We start from the raw sequence: 17191 nt of genomic DNA, 5'->3' as shown, positions 1-17191 counted from the left end.
GTGATACATTGCTGGCAGGACTTAAAAAATGACACAACTCTGTGATGAGTAGTAGCAATATCCAGCAAAACTGCACCCACATTTACCCTTTGACTCAGCAATCCGACTTCTAGGAATATATTCCAAATATACACCAGTAACAAATATGAAGTAAGGTGTGCACAAGGCTATTCATTGAAGCTTTGTTGGTAATATCAAAAAAGTATAAACAATCAAAATAGTTACCAATAGAGAGTTGAATGAATCAATCATGCATGATGCCATCACATAACGGAGTACAGTGTAGCTGTAAAAAGAGGGAAGACTGCTCTCTCCATGTTTCTCTGGAGAGGTTGCCAGGCTGTATTGTCAGGTGAAAAAAGGCAAGGAGCAGAATGGTATTGATAGTATGCAACATTTTCTGTAAAAGTGGAGGAAACATGGAAATATAAACATATATATGTATGCATGCATGTGTGTACCCGTGTGTGTACATATATGTACACACATGTTCATTTATGTTTTCAAAAAGAAACTATTGAAGGATAACTGAAAAATCCAATAACAATGATTACCTCTCAGGAAGGAAGGATATATGCTATAGGAGGAGGTATGCAGAGGATTGAAATGTGATCTTGTGTTACAATTGTGACATTGGAACCATGTAAATATTTTATATAATTGAAAAAGAGTATATTAAATAGGAAGAAAAATTTAAATTAAAAACAAACTGAAACAAATGACCTCAACTGTTGATTATATAACAACACAGAGACAAAAGTAACTTCAGATTAAAAATAAACTTCAAGTGACTACTTTTAGTAGTATATTGTTATTTTAAAACAACAACAGGTATATTTAAGATAAAAGTAGGTAATTACATTCTTGTAGCAAAGGAAGGAAATTTTCAGCGTAAGACAGAAAAGAGATACCTACATAAAGTAAAACAAGTTAAATAAAAAGCTGCAAAATCTTACATTTAAATTGTAAAGTTTTTTTCTCTTACAAAAGCCACATTTCCTGATTTTGTCCACAGAAAAGGCCTAGTAGCAATGAGGACTCGTATGGTTGTAAATATGATTTCTACTAAAATATTCTAGGACTTTTCGTGAAATAGCTGATTTGAGCCAGACCTGGGACAGTTCCTCAAAAACTTAAAAATAGAACTCCCATATAATCTAGCTATTCCACTTTTGGGTATATACCCCAAAGAATTAAAATCAGGTGCTTGAAGAAATATTTGACACCCATGTTCACAGCAGCATTATTCACAATAGCTAAATGTGGAAGCAATCCAAGTCTCCGTTGAAGGATGAATGGGTAAACAAAACGTGGTGTATACATACAATGGAATACTATTCAGCCTTAAAAAGCAAGGAAATTCTGCAAAATGCTACATCATGGGTGAACCTTGAGAACATTATGCTAAGTGAAATAAACCAGTCACAAAAAGGCAAATACAGTATGACCCTTCTTATTCTTATTTCAAACAGTCAAAATCATAAAGACAGAAAATATAATGGTGGTTGCCGGGGGGCTGGAGGGAGGGGAGAATGGGGAGTTATTGGTTAATAGGTGTAGAGTTTCACTTTGACAAGATGAAAAGGGTTGTGCAGAAGGATAGAGTTGATGGTTGTGTAACAATGTGAATGTTTTTAATGACGAATGAGTTGAATTTGGAATGATAAGCAGGATTTGAAGTTTGACGGGAGGAGGGAGGGGTGAGAGGAAAGTGTGAGAAGCAGGGAACAAACCACAAGAGCAAAGGAGGAGCAAGTAGTTCCTGTGGAAATGATAGGCGTTGAGCTGTCTTCTGAAAGACCTTGAATGTCTGGCTGAGAAGTGTGTAGACACAAACAAGTAATAATGGCAATCACTTATGAGTGCTTTCTAGGGACAAGGCACTGGGTTTCTTGTACTCATTTACTTCTCACAAAAATCTTTTGTGGGAGGCATTATTTTCATTGTTTTACAGATGAAGAACTTGGGACTTAAGAAAGGTTTGCATAACTTCCCCAAGGACGCCCCACACTTGCAAGCAGAGGTTTTGAAGGTTCAATGTCTTTACTTTCTTGACTGTAGAATACCGAATTCGTTGAAGAGAAGATTGCTTACACTTCTCCAGCTAATGCGAATAGCTCTTTGTGATTTGTCCTTGGCTTATTTATTTATCACATACTACATTTCATTGATTCAAAAAATGTCATCCATTGCAAGACTTAGAATTCTTTCAGGTACCAAGAAAGAAAAGTGTTCTCAATTAAACCATCACACAGGGTTTTATCATTTTAAACTTTTTATTGTTACCTATTGAAGGAATCTTATAGTATTATTTAGACATTTATTTTGAATCATGCATCACTCATCATACATAAAATCAACAATATTAGCAAACGACGTTGGCTAAGAATTCTTAAACTTTCTTACCATTCAGATTATGACTTTTCCACTTTGCCTTTCAATTCAGTCATCAAGTCTATTTTCTTCCACGCATTTTCCTTTGTGCCCTCAAGAACCAAAACGTAATAAAGGCCATTGGTGCTGGGCTCTTAAGTCGGTTTGCGATGATATAGACATAGCCTAACTTTGAGTTCCATTTGGCACTCGCTCAACTCATTTGATCCATGCCCTTCCCACTCCCTCCTTCAATTGTTTATATCCTACAGCTTAAAATAATGTTTCTGATTTTCATCCAATGTATTGAAATTTAACTTTGCAAGTTTCAATGCTGGAGCTTTTCGTATTTTCTTACAAAGTGACAACTATGTCATGTTTGCTGCCAGGCAAAGCTAGGCATCATTGGGCCTAACTTGTATCTTGATTATAGAGATGTTAAAATGTGAGAAAGAAAAATACAGCCCTTTGAATTGCTGAATCTGACAGTTGAAAAAAACATTTAGCTTAAACACGAGCATGTGGAGACAGAATCTAACTAGTGTAGCCAGCTGGTGGACTGCCTGGGTGTAAGTCCTCTCTTCACTTGGTACTTACTGTGTCCAGCGGCAATGTCTCCCTCTGTTCCTTCCGTCTCCCCATCCCCCTCCTCCTTTCCTACACATACTTACTGAGGGTCTATCATGAACCAGACATTATTACAGGTGCTTGGAAGTCATTAGAAAATAAAGTAAGGATCAAACCTTTATGAAGCTTGATTTTAAATAAAGAGAAGCATTTGATAGTTGTAGGAAAAAAGACATTTTAGATGAGTGGGACATCACAAGTGAGTGGACAGAGTTGAAATAAAAATATACTTTTTCTAAGTATCAATGTAGACTCTTCAGTAATCACTTTTCTGAACATCAAATTCTTTATTTGCATATTACTTGAATAAATTGTGTATGTGTGCGCATTTGTATTACAGTTTAAGATCAAAATACGGATGGAGTTCTCTTCTACAGAATATTGTGTATTCTTCAAAGTGAAGACAAAAAACTTCTGTCTAAACTGATGATCAGTGAAATGCAAAAGGGCAACAGCATGGAAAATGGAACATAAATGAGGTTTATAAAATTATCTTGGTGATATTTCTCTAAGGTGTTGTTTGCAGCCCGGATGAGCCTCTCATTTAGCACATGACCTCTTGGTTAACTACGTTGCCTTTGGAGTTATTTTGCTGTCATTCATGTGTGTTACGGATTTTATTTTTCCTCTCGTAAATCCGCAGAGAATATATATCATCCCAGAATGCACACAGTCATTTTGAATTTGAAATATTTCCCCGGATTCTTCATGTAGGAACATATCTATTATTTCGTACAGGAAATATTTGTCCCTTTCCTTGATGTGACAGGCTAAAGAGCATATCATTTTCAAGAATTTAAATTTTTAAATGAATTAATGTGCTAACTTTGATTCGTGTCTCTTCCTTCTCAGTCTCATAGAGTAATTTGCATTAATCAAATTAATAATAAAGGGATTAAAATTGCCGGTTTCTAAGGGAGGGACATGTCAGTGGTATTAAATGTTGCATTTAGAATGATTGTCCTTGCATGTTAATTATAAGCTGCCTGGGATGCAAAGGAAGTTCAAGGAAATGTTATTCTAACCATGTGTTATCTTAATTTTGGAAAAGATCCTTTAAAGGATGAATTGCACTGCAGTGGGCTTTCTAATCAGACCATGTATTAATTTAGATCAATGACCCCAAATCCTGTAAGTCCACTATGACTGGCAGTGATTGCGAGGATTTTATAGGCTGTTTACGAAGTTACCTGTCAGGACACAACAGAAGACACACTTGTCAACAAAATCAAACTCGTAATTGTGTACAATAGAAAGCTCATCTCACTAGTTGTAATGATGATTAGATAATTTGTCCATCCTGTGTCTGAAGTGTGTGTAAGACTTGCAAATTAGGAGAAAAGTGGAAGGAACAGTAAGAAAGAAATGACCACTAACATGGTTCTTATCTATTTCGGCAGCGCAAATGATGTCACTTATGGACTCCATAATACAGATGATCATTTTTCCTTTGCTAAGCCTAGGCATGCAAGGAATAATGAGGCAAAATTGGCAGTTGTTTGGTCGCTGTATTGTCCGTTCAATGACTTTCAGTCTAAAGAATCAGACAGCCAAGCAGAAAAGAGCCTTATTTTTAAGTTCCCTGCCCCTGGATGGAAACTTGGGCAGGACTCATGAATTTTTGGTTCACGGAGAGATAAGAGACAGTTCTGTAGTCACTTGAAATCACAAAACATAGTCTCAATTCAGCAAGTAAGAATGTCCAGTCCAAGATATTGATCACAACTCAATGTTCATTGTGAGGTAAGGCTTTTCTTTTTGCATTTTGCTCTAACTAAATAAGGTTTGGGCGCAGAAGTGAGATATGACTGCTTTTTTCTCCATTCCCACCCCATCCTTACTTCGTTTCTGCAGCTTCGACTCTAGACTTGAAGTATGGGGAAGGAGGTAGGAAAAAGCTAGGGAGTAGGAAGTTGCTTATTTGCTGGTGACTTCGGGGTCTCTGGCCTCAGAGGATATTTCAAGCTGTCTTTTTAAATTATTTAATTATTATTGTTCTTTTTCTCCAACATAGCAAACCACATCACACAGTTGCAACAGAGTAAGATGTAAAGGAAGCAAGAACTAAACACTGAATTAGAAGAGGTGATGTTACGCCAGACATTACTCCATCAATCTTAGCTGTACTGGGCCACCTATGTCCATATGGTTGTTAACTGCAGTACAGAAGGACAAAGTAAGATGAACTCACACACAGAGTGCGTACCATATACAAGTACTGTTGATATCGAAACTGAAGTGAGTTTGCTCACCTGTTGTGCAGCAAGCCAATCTCTGACACTGGATGTAGTGGAAGGAAGTAGGAATTTTATTATTGCACAACACTGAGCAAGGAGAAAAGGCAGCTAACATTGAAATCCCAAAGTCCCTGAAAGCTAAAAGGAAGAGTTTTTATTTGGGGTTTTAGGTAGGGGAGGTGGAGCACATGGCCTTGCTGGTCAGAGCTTTTCCACAAGCCTGTGGTTGGCTTTGAGACTCCTTGCAGAGAGGAGGAAGCCCATGACCTTGCTGGCCAGCAGCTTTCCCACCAGCCTGTAGCTCCCTGGCGGGGAGGAGGAGGAGGAGGAGGAGATAATGAATCCAGGTGGTTGTTCTTGGCGGTGTCTGTCTCCATGGAGGATAGTAGATTCTGGAGACAGGAAGCCAGGGAGTAAGCAGGGAATGAGTGTTTTGGTTTTAACCCCATACATGCTGGGTTTAATGTAGAGAAATCCATATCAGGGCCAGGACCACTGTGATCCTTTTGTCATGTCGAACCTTGACATTGCCATCTAGCCTGCTGACAGCAGCACAGACCTGAATTCGGCTAAAATGAGAATCAATTCATACAGTGGAGAAGAGCATTTCCAGGAATCACTACAAACAGCTAGGCCAGCATTTGCCCAAGGACTAATCTATTAGACCAGATACATCAGCAAGTCGGCAGTTTTCAGAGACTTGCTTTCTCACTGCAGGAAAAGATACTGTTTGTAGTTTTCGTATTTAAAAAGTATACCTATTTCTTTGCTTACTGCCTCCATCTTTGTAACCTACACCCTGTCAAACTGGGTTTCCCTGCCCTGCAGTAATCTCCAATCTGCACTCAACCGTGGGCCACAGAATTATTTTCTCTTTAACATACGCTTTTTATTCTTTAAAGAACAACAATCTCTGATGTAATTAGCATTACTGCCATTTTGATGAGCAGATGAGGTTGCTGAGGCTCAGGGGTTTGGTGTTACGCTCAAGGCCTCAAAGCTAATAAATTACAGATCCCTATTCATTTAGAAGTCCATTCAAAGTCTGCTTGTTTCTAAAGACTACCCTTTTTTCATTAAACCATTAAGTACATCTGTCTCTCAAGAATGCCCTGTGCCATTTGGGGGACACAAAAAACGAAGTCCTCATCTCTCCCCTCACTCTATCACCACCACTGCTTCATCCAGGGTGTGGTGGACAGTCAGCAAGTGCATGGCTTGCAGGAAAATTTGGTGATGGTGTATGTATGTGTAGGTATATTTAATAATTCCTTCCCGATTATTTGTTATTTAAGCAGTGCTATTTGTATTTTCATCTCCTTACACTGAACCTTCCTGCTGAGCAGTTTTATAAGTCTAGAGAACTTGTGCCTGAAATGTGAAAACGTAAGGAAAAGGTTAATGAAAGCAGCGAGAACACTTCTTTGAATTCTTTCAAGATGTTGCCTGTGATCTTTTAGGTTCATTTTCCCATTTAGTGCCTGGACACCTGAGTGCTTGCTGATTTGTACGATTGTCCTAATGACCAAGGACATGAATTACTGAAAACCTCATTAGGCCTTTTGAGCTGAACATATTTTTTAAGAGACTCTGACATTTGGTGAGGGATGTGGTGTCAGCAGAATATCTAGCTTGAATATAATTTCTAATTTGGGGAAAGGTATTGGCATGTAATTATGTGGGCATACAGAGAGAGCAATTATCTGAACTGGCCTTGAACGCTGAACTTTTGAACAATGGAAAAGGACAAATGTGGGCTAGAGCCAGACAGAACACATAATGTGCCACGTCCGCTGAGAGACTTGTATACAATTTATATGCTTAAGAAAGATCTCTAAATATCCACCTGGCATTACTACAATGAACTCTTATATGGTGATGCCAAAGTGTATTTAATACCACAGAGAGAGGATGGAGGCCCTGGGGAGGGAATGCTGGTCCCAGAAAGTTCAGAGAAGAGGGAACCATTTCAGAAGCACAAAAGTCTAATTATTAGGGTTTTAATAAAATGTCTCTGATTTTTTGTAGAAGGAATGTTCTTGATATTATCTTGACCTAAAATGCCAACCAGGAATTCAGTTGCTCCTGAAGTGTACCAGTTGGCTATTGTCACATAACAACAATCTCAAAACTCAGTGGCTTAAACCAACACTTGTTTATTATTGCAGCCCATGTGTCTGCAGGTCATCTGATTGACAGCTGGTGTAGGTGGGGCTCGAGTGATCTTGGCTGGGCTTGCTCATGTGGCTGTGGGTTTGCTAGCAGCTTTGCTCTAGCCTGGGCTTGTCTGAGGCACCTTACCTGGTGTAGATCGGCGCCATGTGTCCTCAGCCTCCTCCTGGCATTAACAGGGTTGCTTCGGCTTGTCCTTCCCGTAGTAATGACAGAAGTATCAGAGGGCAAGAAGAAACATGGCCACTAGAGGCCCAGACTCAGAACTAGAAAACTGGCCAAAGCAAATCATATGGCTGAGCCTAGTGTCAAGGGGTGAGAAAATATGTTCTGACCCTTTTTTGGGAAGAACTGCAAAGTCACTGCAAAGGGTATGGAGACAGGGAAGGTAAAGAATTAGGAGAGCTAATGCAAGAAATGGACCATAATGGAAACAAGATGCTTTTTGCAAAGGTATTTAATTTTAGGGAGCGTCTTCTGAAACGTAGAAAGAGGGGAATGGAGGGAAAGGACCTATACTATGGTATAGCTGTAGTGGCTTCTTCTAAGAAGAAAAGATGAGCTGAGGACAAATCAAAGGCTGTTGCTGACATGCTTCATCACACAGTCACCTTTTAGCACCGTTAACTGCGATTATAATATCCACGTTAAAGCTGGAAACTCGAGCTGATTTGGAGAACCAAACTATAACTTAAAGGCTCCCTTGCTCAACAAAGTTCCCGAACCTCTGCTGCTCCATTTTGGCTTTTCATTTCTGAATTGGAATGTAAACTATTTTGGTAAAGCCCAGTTGACTTTGCTCCCAACCACATGATTTCCCCGTTGGATCACAAGCTTGGAAAGACCATTTTAAAGGAGAAATTGAGACTCAGATTTCCCACTCCCAACCTATACAAGCATAAATACCCTACTTCCAGTAGTAAGAGTGGGGAGTCATGGGGCTGACCCAACAAGCACTGCCTCACTGCCAGTCTCTCTTCGGTGGAACGCCGAGAGTCACTGGGCAACGATGCTGGGGGGTCAACATAAATTTCACTCCATCCATGTTGCAGAAATCCCATGAAAACAACAGCATTAATATTTATACATCTGCACAACGCTTCAAATTCAACGCTGATTCCACACATAGCTGATATCATCAGGAAAACAACAAATATAATGAGTCCTGTAGTGACAACCAGTAAGTAGGTATTTGATATTTTAATGACTTTATTTTAGTATATTCAAGAAAAAACCTCAAACGAATGAAAGTGTAACAAAGTCACTACAGGCAACCTTTTCATCACATTTCTCTGAAAACAGATTATCAGTTAGGAATATGGGGGAAGGTCTGTCTGTTGTTTTTGTGGTAACCAAAACTCCATCATCCTTTAGACAGCTTGTATGCTACTATAATATATGAAAAATGAAACTCTCAAAATTAGTAAAAATTACAGAAGATTACTCCTGTAAGTGAACCTGCAAATGTTTAAAAAAGTAATCTTTCCTCTTGGAATCAGACTCAACAACAGGTAATGTCTATTTGTCTTTCAAAACAAAGAGTGTTTGAAAGCTTTTGGTGGACAATTCTAATCAAGCTAAGAAAAAGGAGCTTAGCTGCTGTTACCAACAATGTAGAAAGCCCCACAGCTTCTCAGTAAGTTGGGTTTTAGTAGCAGTTTAGCATCCAAGGAATGTCTCTAATGTTTAGACATAAACCTATTCTTAAGAGAAATATTCCATTTCCTTAATAAGCCATTCCAGGGAAAGCTCTGTAAATCAATTTTCAAGCAGTAACTACATCTTATTTCACTAATAATGTGGTTTTCTTACTGAGGAGAATTCAAAGAGTTGTATAGGGCTGCCCAAATTTCAACTATCATTTTTGTGAAAGTGAGCATCTCAGATGGTATGTGAATCAGGCCATCAATTTCAAATGCTGATTGAATCTCAATTTATCCTGGCCTACTTGCGAAAATAGGATCAGAAAGAAAATATTTATAGAAAAAGTTGAGATTTCATTTTGATTATTTATCTCATAAATAGTCCAAATTGAGTTGCTGCCAGCTTCCAAGGCACATTTTATCAAATGTTGTACCTTCTGAAGACTATAGCCTCTGCTCTCTGACAGTAAAAGTGTTTTCAGAGAATCTAATAATTTATTTTGAGCCTCTATGATTTTGAGTTCTCATTTATTTCTTGATAGCATAGAGTTTATATAATTAGGTTTACTCATACAAGTTTCATTGCAACTCATGCCTAGGATGCGGTGTTGTATCTGTCTGTTACACTTATGAATGCTTCCATCAAAGTGTCAGGAATATTTTCACCCTATAGTTACTTTCTATTTGACAAATATTTTGTAGTTCTTCAAACAAATTCCTTTTCTGGTAATCAAATTCTATGTCTTACTTTCTAGGAAAATGGGATAAAATAGCCCACACTGTGTTTACATGTGCGTGTGTGTACACATGTACACACCTAAATACGCAATTGAATATCTTTTCTCTCATTCAGCTGCTTGGACATCACAAGGTAAAGCCTTTTCCAGAGCTGGCTAATAAAAAGGAACAAGACAGATAACTTGAGAGTGGTATCTGCTTTTGAAGTTGTATGCCTGTATGTTCATTTTCCAATGAATATTTGCGCATTTGAGAAGAATTTAGAAGAAAAAGTGAGAGAAATTGGATTTAGGGGAAAAAAAGAAATTGGATTAGAATGAGGATGATGAATAGGTGGAGACAGTGTGCTGGGAAAACAATGAGCTCCAGTTTTCTGATTTCACATTTCCCAAATACAGTGCATTTTAACAATATTTTTTTATTAAGAAGCTTAGATTAAAAATATACATTCTGTGTTTAAGTAAAGTATTTTTTATTGTTAAAGCATGATATTTTTAAAGCCAAATCTACTGCTTGATTTTTCTAATAGTAGAGTTAGTTCCATTTGATTCCTTAGACATATAATAAAACAATCACTATATATATAATAATTTATTGTTTTCAAAGCAGTTTTCACAAATCATATTACTTTGAATATGAAAGACATTAGTTACTAAGGGGATCAAGTAGGTTATCCACTGCAAATCTAGTTTTGGGAGCCTCCCCAAGCGTAGACAGATAGATATTCTTATTTCAGGGATGATAAACAATACAGTGAAGAGAGCTTGGACTTTGGCATCTTGAACATAGGTCCTGGCTCAACCACCTCCTGTGTCTGTGATTGTAGACAAAATTATTTACATTGTCTTCATCTGTAAAGTGGGACAGCACCTCCTGTAGCAGGATATTGAGTTGATGCAAATAAAACAGTGTAAATAAGATACCAATAAAGTGCCTGTCTCATAATAGGCACTTAGTATATGACAGCAATATATGTGTTTGAAAATGTATGATATATATACATCTTGCATAAATACACATGTGACATATAGATATCACATAAATACACATGTGTTTTAAACACACGTACATATATAATTATATATATAATGTCTAATAAAATAATCATCCAGATACAGTTGAATAGTATATAATATTGGCCTGTTATATTATTAGAACATCTTAAAATAATCCTTTATAGATGGTATAAGCAGTGCTTATGTCAACTAATATTTCACAATTTTACATATTATGAAAAGGAGGATTTCTTTGTTAAAGAAATTTGGGAACTATAGTGGACTGGGAGAAGCACAGCCCTTAGAATCAGATCTGTTTGATACCCAACTTATCTACTTAGAAGCTAAATGTACTTGGGAGTTATGGGACCTCTCTAAACCTTAGTTTTCAGCTGTCAGATGGGAGGGATACTTACTACTACCTACAACTATTACAGATTAAACAAGATATATATGGCTGGTTCTAATATATAGTACGGACCGATAAATATTAATTTCTTTCTCTGATGTACACAGCTGGCTCTACCTTATTTAGAAGGGAACACATTTCTTTCTTTTTAATTGAGGTAACACTGCCTCATAACATTACATAAATTTCAGGTGTACATCATTATATTTTGATTTCTGTGTATATTACACCATGTTCACAACCCAAAGACTAATTACCATCTGTCACCGTGCACAGGTGCCCTTTTACTCTTTTTGCCCTCCGTTTGGTACCCACCAATCTAATCTCTAGATCCATTTCTATGAAACTTTACGCCTAGGTAACTTCAAATAGTAAGCCGAATGGTGTGTTAATGGTGGATGTGAAGAAATAGGAGAATGTCCTCTTAATTAAGTTCCTAGGACACCCACATGGGACACCCACAGTAAGTATGATGCTGTCATTGAGGATAGAGACACACCATTACAGAACCAACGACTAGTGAAATCTAGGACTAGCCAAGATGGCCCACCTGACATCCTAGGAAGGCATGGACAGTTTGATTTTGCTGCATTCCCTCTCCAGAGAGATGGAGAGTCACAATGGGTTTTCCACTCCTTAATAAAGACTATCGCATTCTATACACAAACATCCTAGTTTAGACAAGAGGCAGACAGCTGTGAGAGATCTGTGAAGACATATTTCAGTTTTATTATCTTTTAGGCATAGACGGGTATGTTAATCCATTTCCACATACAATTCCTGTAATCACAGATAGGGAATAAACCTTGGACTGCCAAAACCTGTTGCCGAAGAGTTAAATCGAAGAGACAAATCCTGGAAAGTTGAGGATTGTGCATTATCTTCCTTCCCAGCGTCGCTGTGCACATGGCTGCCGTTACACAAACGAGCTTTCCTTTTTATCCAGGCATCGAGTCAATGGTAATAGTGTTGTCCCCTTTTTCCCGACAAACTTCCTGCCTTCTGTCCAGAGCTCGGAGTCTGCCATGTTCCACTCTCCGGGTTCTGACCGCTGTTTTTGGACTTCATTCTCCACAGCAAATGGAAGCCAAGAAATAACTGTAGTATAAGCCTCTCTTTCTATTGTCACCTTGCTTCTTTCCGCAAATATATCTTAGGAATTAGACTTTGAACCTCTGATCTCCCACACCAAAAGAGAAAAAGAAAAAATATTTATATGGAAGTAATCTCCTTTTAGTGTTCATGGTTTATTGTGGAAAGCCGGTGTTTAAAAATTTTAGAATTTCTTTAACAAAATTCTAAAGAGAAACGAAAAAAGAGATCACAGTATTTACAGAGATAACAGAATGGCTTAGCCATGCAAAACAAGTAACTTTGGTTTTTCCCCTTTCACTTTGGTTTAAATATTGACCAAGATTCAATTTTTTTCCTGCCCAATAAAACTTCAACAAATCAAAGTTTAGAGGCAAAAATAACATATTTGCTTTTTCCCCATAACATTTTATACAGCATCGAGTCTAATAGGATATTTTATGTATTTAATCCATACCAATGTACTACAGGAAGCTTTTATTAAACTGAGTCACTATTGTCCAGACAGTGAACGGCTTACGAAGGTACAATAACACGTGTTTCTAAATAATGCAGAAGTGGCAAAAGATTATTCCTAACCTCCATTGGACTTTAATCTTCAATTTATTTTTAATTGCCTTCATTTTTGATTCCACCATTCTAAAAAACAAACACCAGTTTTCCTTTTTCCTCCCAAAGAACACAGTTCTATACCTGGAAATCTGATGTTCATTTTTTTTTTCCCATAAAGTTATGTAAATCCTGGGACAAAAATGGCTGTGCAGTGTTCTCCCAGAACCCAGGCTTCTGCTTGAAAGAGCAAAGTGTGAAAGTCTCATCACAAGTAGCTATTGGCCCATATCCAGTCTGCTTCAAAAAGTTTCCACTGATACTACCACCCTAAAAATTTCCTCAGGCATAAAACATGTTTATAAAGTTACAAATCTGAATGTAACTAAAGATACATAGACATTTTATTATTACACTTTCATGTACTGCTTGATAAATTATGTACCAGTTAAAAACACTAAATTATCTCAAGGTGCATTCAATATCTGTAGCGTAGTTAACAAAAACACACACGAAAAAAATATATATTCTATATTCTGTGGAAAATAACACAGCTTTGATAATGACCACTGTTAAAAATCTCCAATTCTGATTGATATCTTTTTTTTTTTAAAGGAAATAGGTATAATTTTAAGGCAGTGGATAACCCAAAGGATTTAACACCAATTTTTAATTACAGTGATTTCCATTGTGATCTATGAAAATGGGATCCATGACTGTTCCAAACTGTTTCTCACACATTGGTTTTTTTTTTTCTTTTGACAGAAAATAATTTACTAGCAAGTGTCTCTAAAGGTAAGCGCTACCCAAATTCTGTGTTAAGCTTTTTTCAGAATAGGCAAAACTGTCAGTTTGGGAGTACCATTGTTATGTATGTGTGTTCACATGTGTGTGCGATTGCTTTCTGAGAGTCAGCTGGTGGTGCAAACACAGAATTAGTTCTTCTGGTGCTTATCACTCTGACTCTGCCTTCGCCCCCTTCCTTGTGATCAAAATCACAGCTTTTGAACAGGGCAATGTGTGTGTCCCCAATCTTCACAAGCTGCCACCTTTGGGATTTAGGTGCTTGTGAGAAAGTTTGAGGGCATTACTGATAACAATCAGAATCAGAAATGTACCTGCTCAGATTATCCATATAAACAATTGAAATAAAAACATTACATTATACATCAGATTAACAGCAACTCTCAGAACAAAGCTTACAGTGTATAAAAATAGCTACGTAAAAAATTTACATAAAAGGCAAACCAAAATGAAATCCTCAGTGCAGACATTTACAGAAAACAACAAAAAAAATCAAACCAAACACAACATATGACCTATTATCATGGCTGCCAAAACTTGTTGTTATTGTTTGCAATTTCATTTCATTGTTTTGCTTGAGATAATTCTCTAGAATCCCGTGACAGCTTGGTAGAATGAACTGCTTAATACTTGAACCATGACTTGCTGTCAGTGTCTTTGTATATGTCTTAAATACAATCCACGTTCATGCTTCAATTGGTCTATATAGTTATTTTCTCTGAAACAATGAAAAAAACATAATTTAGTAAGTTACCATAGCAATCATTTTTTACCATCAACCCATGCTTTGTACTAAAAGTGATAGAAATTACTTCAGAGGAGGCTTTCATGAAACTCCATTGTCCCGGGACCCATTTGAAGGCACTGCGGAGCCTTCTACAAAGAATTTTTTTGGAAGTGTTGAGAGTCTTTATTTTTATGAAAATTGCTTAATTCATATGAAGATTATAAGGTTTTTCAGGAAAGTATTGTGTTCTGTTTCTCTTTAGGTTAAAGAATTCACTTATCCCTTTAAATCACACTATTTGGTGAGCTTTGTCTCAAGCTCAATTTTCCTGTGAGAATTTACTGTCTCCAATTTTGAAGAAAATAGAAGGTAAACTCTGTGTTTACAAAGGATTGAGGAATGAACCCTAGAGAACAGAAAAAAACAATGAGGTGGGATTGCTATGTCCTCGCCTCCAACGGAAGGCAGGAGAGGCAAAGGGACCCTGTTCTCACTTCTTTCACCCAGTCAATTTGAGAGGCTGGTTTTCAGATTTTTAAAATGTCTTATTTCAGTTATCCTATTTTTCTGTCCTGCGTGCATCAATTTCAATTACAATTCTTTCTCACGCTCCCCATTTTCTCTATGGGTTTAACTCAGGTGACCCACCCAAATTGTGACTCGTGGTTTATTTGCAGCGAACCAAAGTTTTACTGTGGCTTTGGGGAATTTTTACATCAGATGAATGAGCTACAGCAACAGTTATTCTCAAGGACACACAAAATAATTTGTCCAAATGACTCCTCTGTTTGGCTGGCTCGAGAGAATATAATTAAAAACAAAAAGCTCAAATTGTAAGTGGCAATACCATGGAAACGTACCTCTTTTGGAAATTGTCTTAAAAAATCACGCTCATATAATTATTATATATAAATCCAATCAAAATATCAATTTATAAAATTAAGCTTCTTTGTGCTCAGCAGAATTTTTGGCGTTAGAATACAAAATTTGGCATTAGAATACAAAATGCTAAGTGAATGTTAAAAATCTCAAAAGTTTTAAAAATTATCAGAGGATAATGATTATTTTTCAGAGGATGGGGAGACTGTTGAAATTCTGTTCTTCTGAGAACACCTTTCTGAGGTACCAAAGTTTCCTTCTGAGAAACTCTCTTCCTGTGTTGAAAGCTGCAATTAAGAAGCAACTTGATGTCAAGGTTTTCCCTTTCGTCCCCTAGGATGTTTTCTACTTTCCTGGGAATTATTTCCAGAAGGCTCACACAGCCTACTCACCTGGACAACAAGTAGAACAGTTTCTCTCTTAGGCTTCTGTTTTGTGATTATTTTCTTCTAACTTTTTGTTTTCTTCCTGATTACCCAGTTCCTTGTTGACGTGTTTTGATGCAGTCCTATAGGAGAATGAAATAAACATTATCACATTGACACACACATATTTAACTTTTCTTTTTTTAATTTTAGAGTACACATTAATGTATCTTTGAAAAGCATGTGTGTTACATCTAATACAGGCAAACCACGAAGGTAAACAATTCCACATCTGTCAGGGTTCGCTGGTAACAGAACACCTTCCAATGAAATTACCTTGGTAGTGGGATTGCTTTAAACATATGCTAAGAGAAAAAGAAATTGATTATGTTGAATACAGACTCTGTATACTTAGTTGCATTGTGTTTTGGGCTGGGTTGTTTTTCTCTCCAGTTTCTAGGAAGCAATTATTATCGTTTGATAGCTACAATTTTCATTCTGGGCAAATACTTTCTGCAGAAATCTTCTGAGGGAGTTTTCTTAGGGCCTTTCCCTTTTGGCATTCCCTATGGTGCATCCAGCCTGAGCCAATGCCCTGTCTCTTTGCTATGGATTCTGTTGTATCGAATAAATCAAAGGCAAGATTAGAAGGAGAACCGCATTTATGAGAGAACATTGGCAGCCCAAGCAAAAGCAGCTCTAATGTGGTGGTTCTCGAATTGTTGCCCCAGACCAGCCACATCAGCACCCTGGCACTTAACAGAAGTGCAAATTCTGAGGTCCCACAACAGAACTGTGGAGACAGAGACCCTGCAGATGGGGCCCGCCAGCTATGACAAACAAGACCTCCTGCTGGTTCGGCTGTAGCTAACATTTGAGAGACACTGCCCCAGCGGCTGCCATGCTTACAGATGACTAGGTTCAATCCTTTAAGAGCTGACCTTTAAGAGGTGAAATCAGGTTTTCTTTTTTTTTCCTTTTTCTCCCCAAAGACCCCCGGTACATAGTTGTATATTCTTTGTTGTGGGTCCTCCTAGTTGTGGCATGTGGGATGCCGCCTCAGCGTGGCTTGAAGAGCAGGGCCATGGCCGCGCCCAGGATTCGAACCAACGAAACACTGGGCGGCCTGCAGCGGAGCGCGAGAACTTAACCACTCGGCCACGGGGCCAGCCCCTGAAATCAGGTTTTCTTAAACACACAGCTCAATTCCTTGGTTTTACCACTCGGGAGAAATCACAACTGTATTTCCAAGAGTGAGCCATTTCCTTCTTTCTTTCCTGCTTTCCTACCTTCTTTCTTTCCCTCCCTCCCTTCTCCTCTGTTATAAGCACATCCAGGGAACCACAGTGCTTTGGTACTCCAAATTATTACTGCCATATAATTCCTAATAATACTTCTACTTTTAAGAAGTTATATAATATCAAATGTTTCTCTTGGTTAAGCAAGCTGGGGTAGAAAACTCCATTACTCCCTAAAAGTTATTCTGTGCTTTAAGTAGAATTCCTTAACTCATTTGTGAAGAATCACAACTTTTCTAGAAAAAGTGTTGTAATGGTGTATGATATATGTCCAAATGAGATA

At 37.7% G+C, this 17191-nt stretch overlaps 1 protein-coding gene across 8 annotated transcripts in view; it reads right to left on the bottom strand.

The window, feature by feature from the left end:
- Positions 1-11899: 11899 nt before the first annotated feature.
- Positions 11900-17191, bottom strand: part of ALCAM (activated leukocyte cell adhesion molecule) — a 193548-nt gene continuing 188256 nt past the window's right edge. For all 8 annotated transcript variants that reach the window (XM_014853224.3, XM_070508687.1, XM_070508688.1 and 5 more), the window contains 2 exons: positions 15638-15753; positions 11900-14357 (listed from right to left, as the gene is read on the bottom strand). In XM_014853224.3, the coding sequence (XP_014708710.1) occupies positions 15666-15753 (88 nt within the window). In that variant the 3' untranslated portion in view covers positions 11900-14357; positions 15638-15665. The remainder of the gene's footprint in view (positions 14358-15637; positions 15754-17191) is intronic.

Source organism: Equus asinus, chromosome 5, assembly GCF_041296235.1.
Source record: "Equus asinus isolate D_3611 breed Donkey chromosome 5, EquAss-T2T_v2, whole genome shotgun sequence".
In the NCBI taxonomy this organism is placed as follows: Eukaryota; Metazoa; Chordata; class Mammalia; order Perissodactyla; family Equidae; genus Equus; species Equus asinus.
The sequence above is the reverse complement of the archived record's forward strand: the minus strand, read 5'-3'. Positions and strand labels throughout refer to the sequence as shown.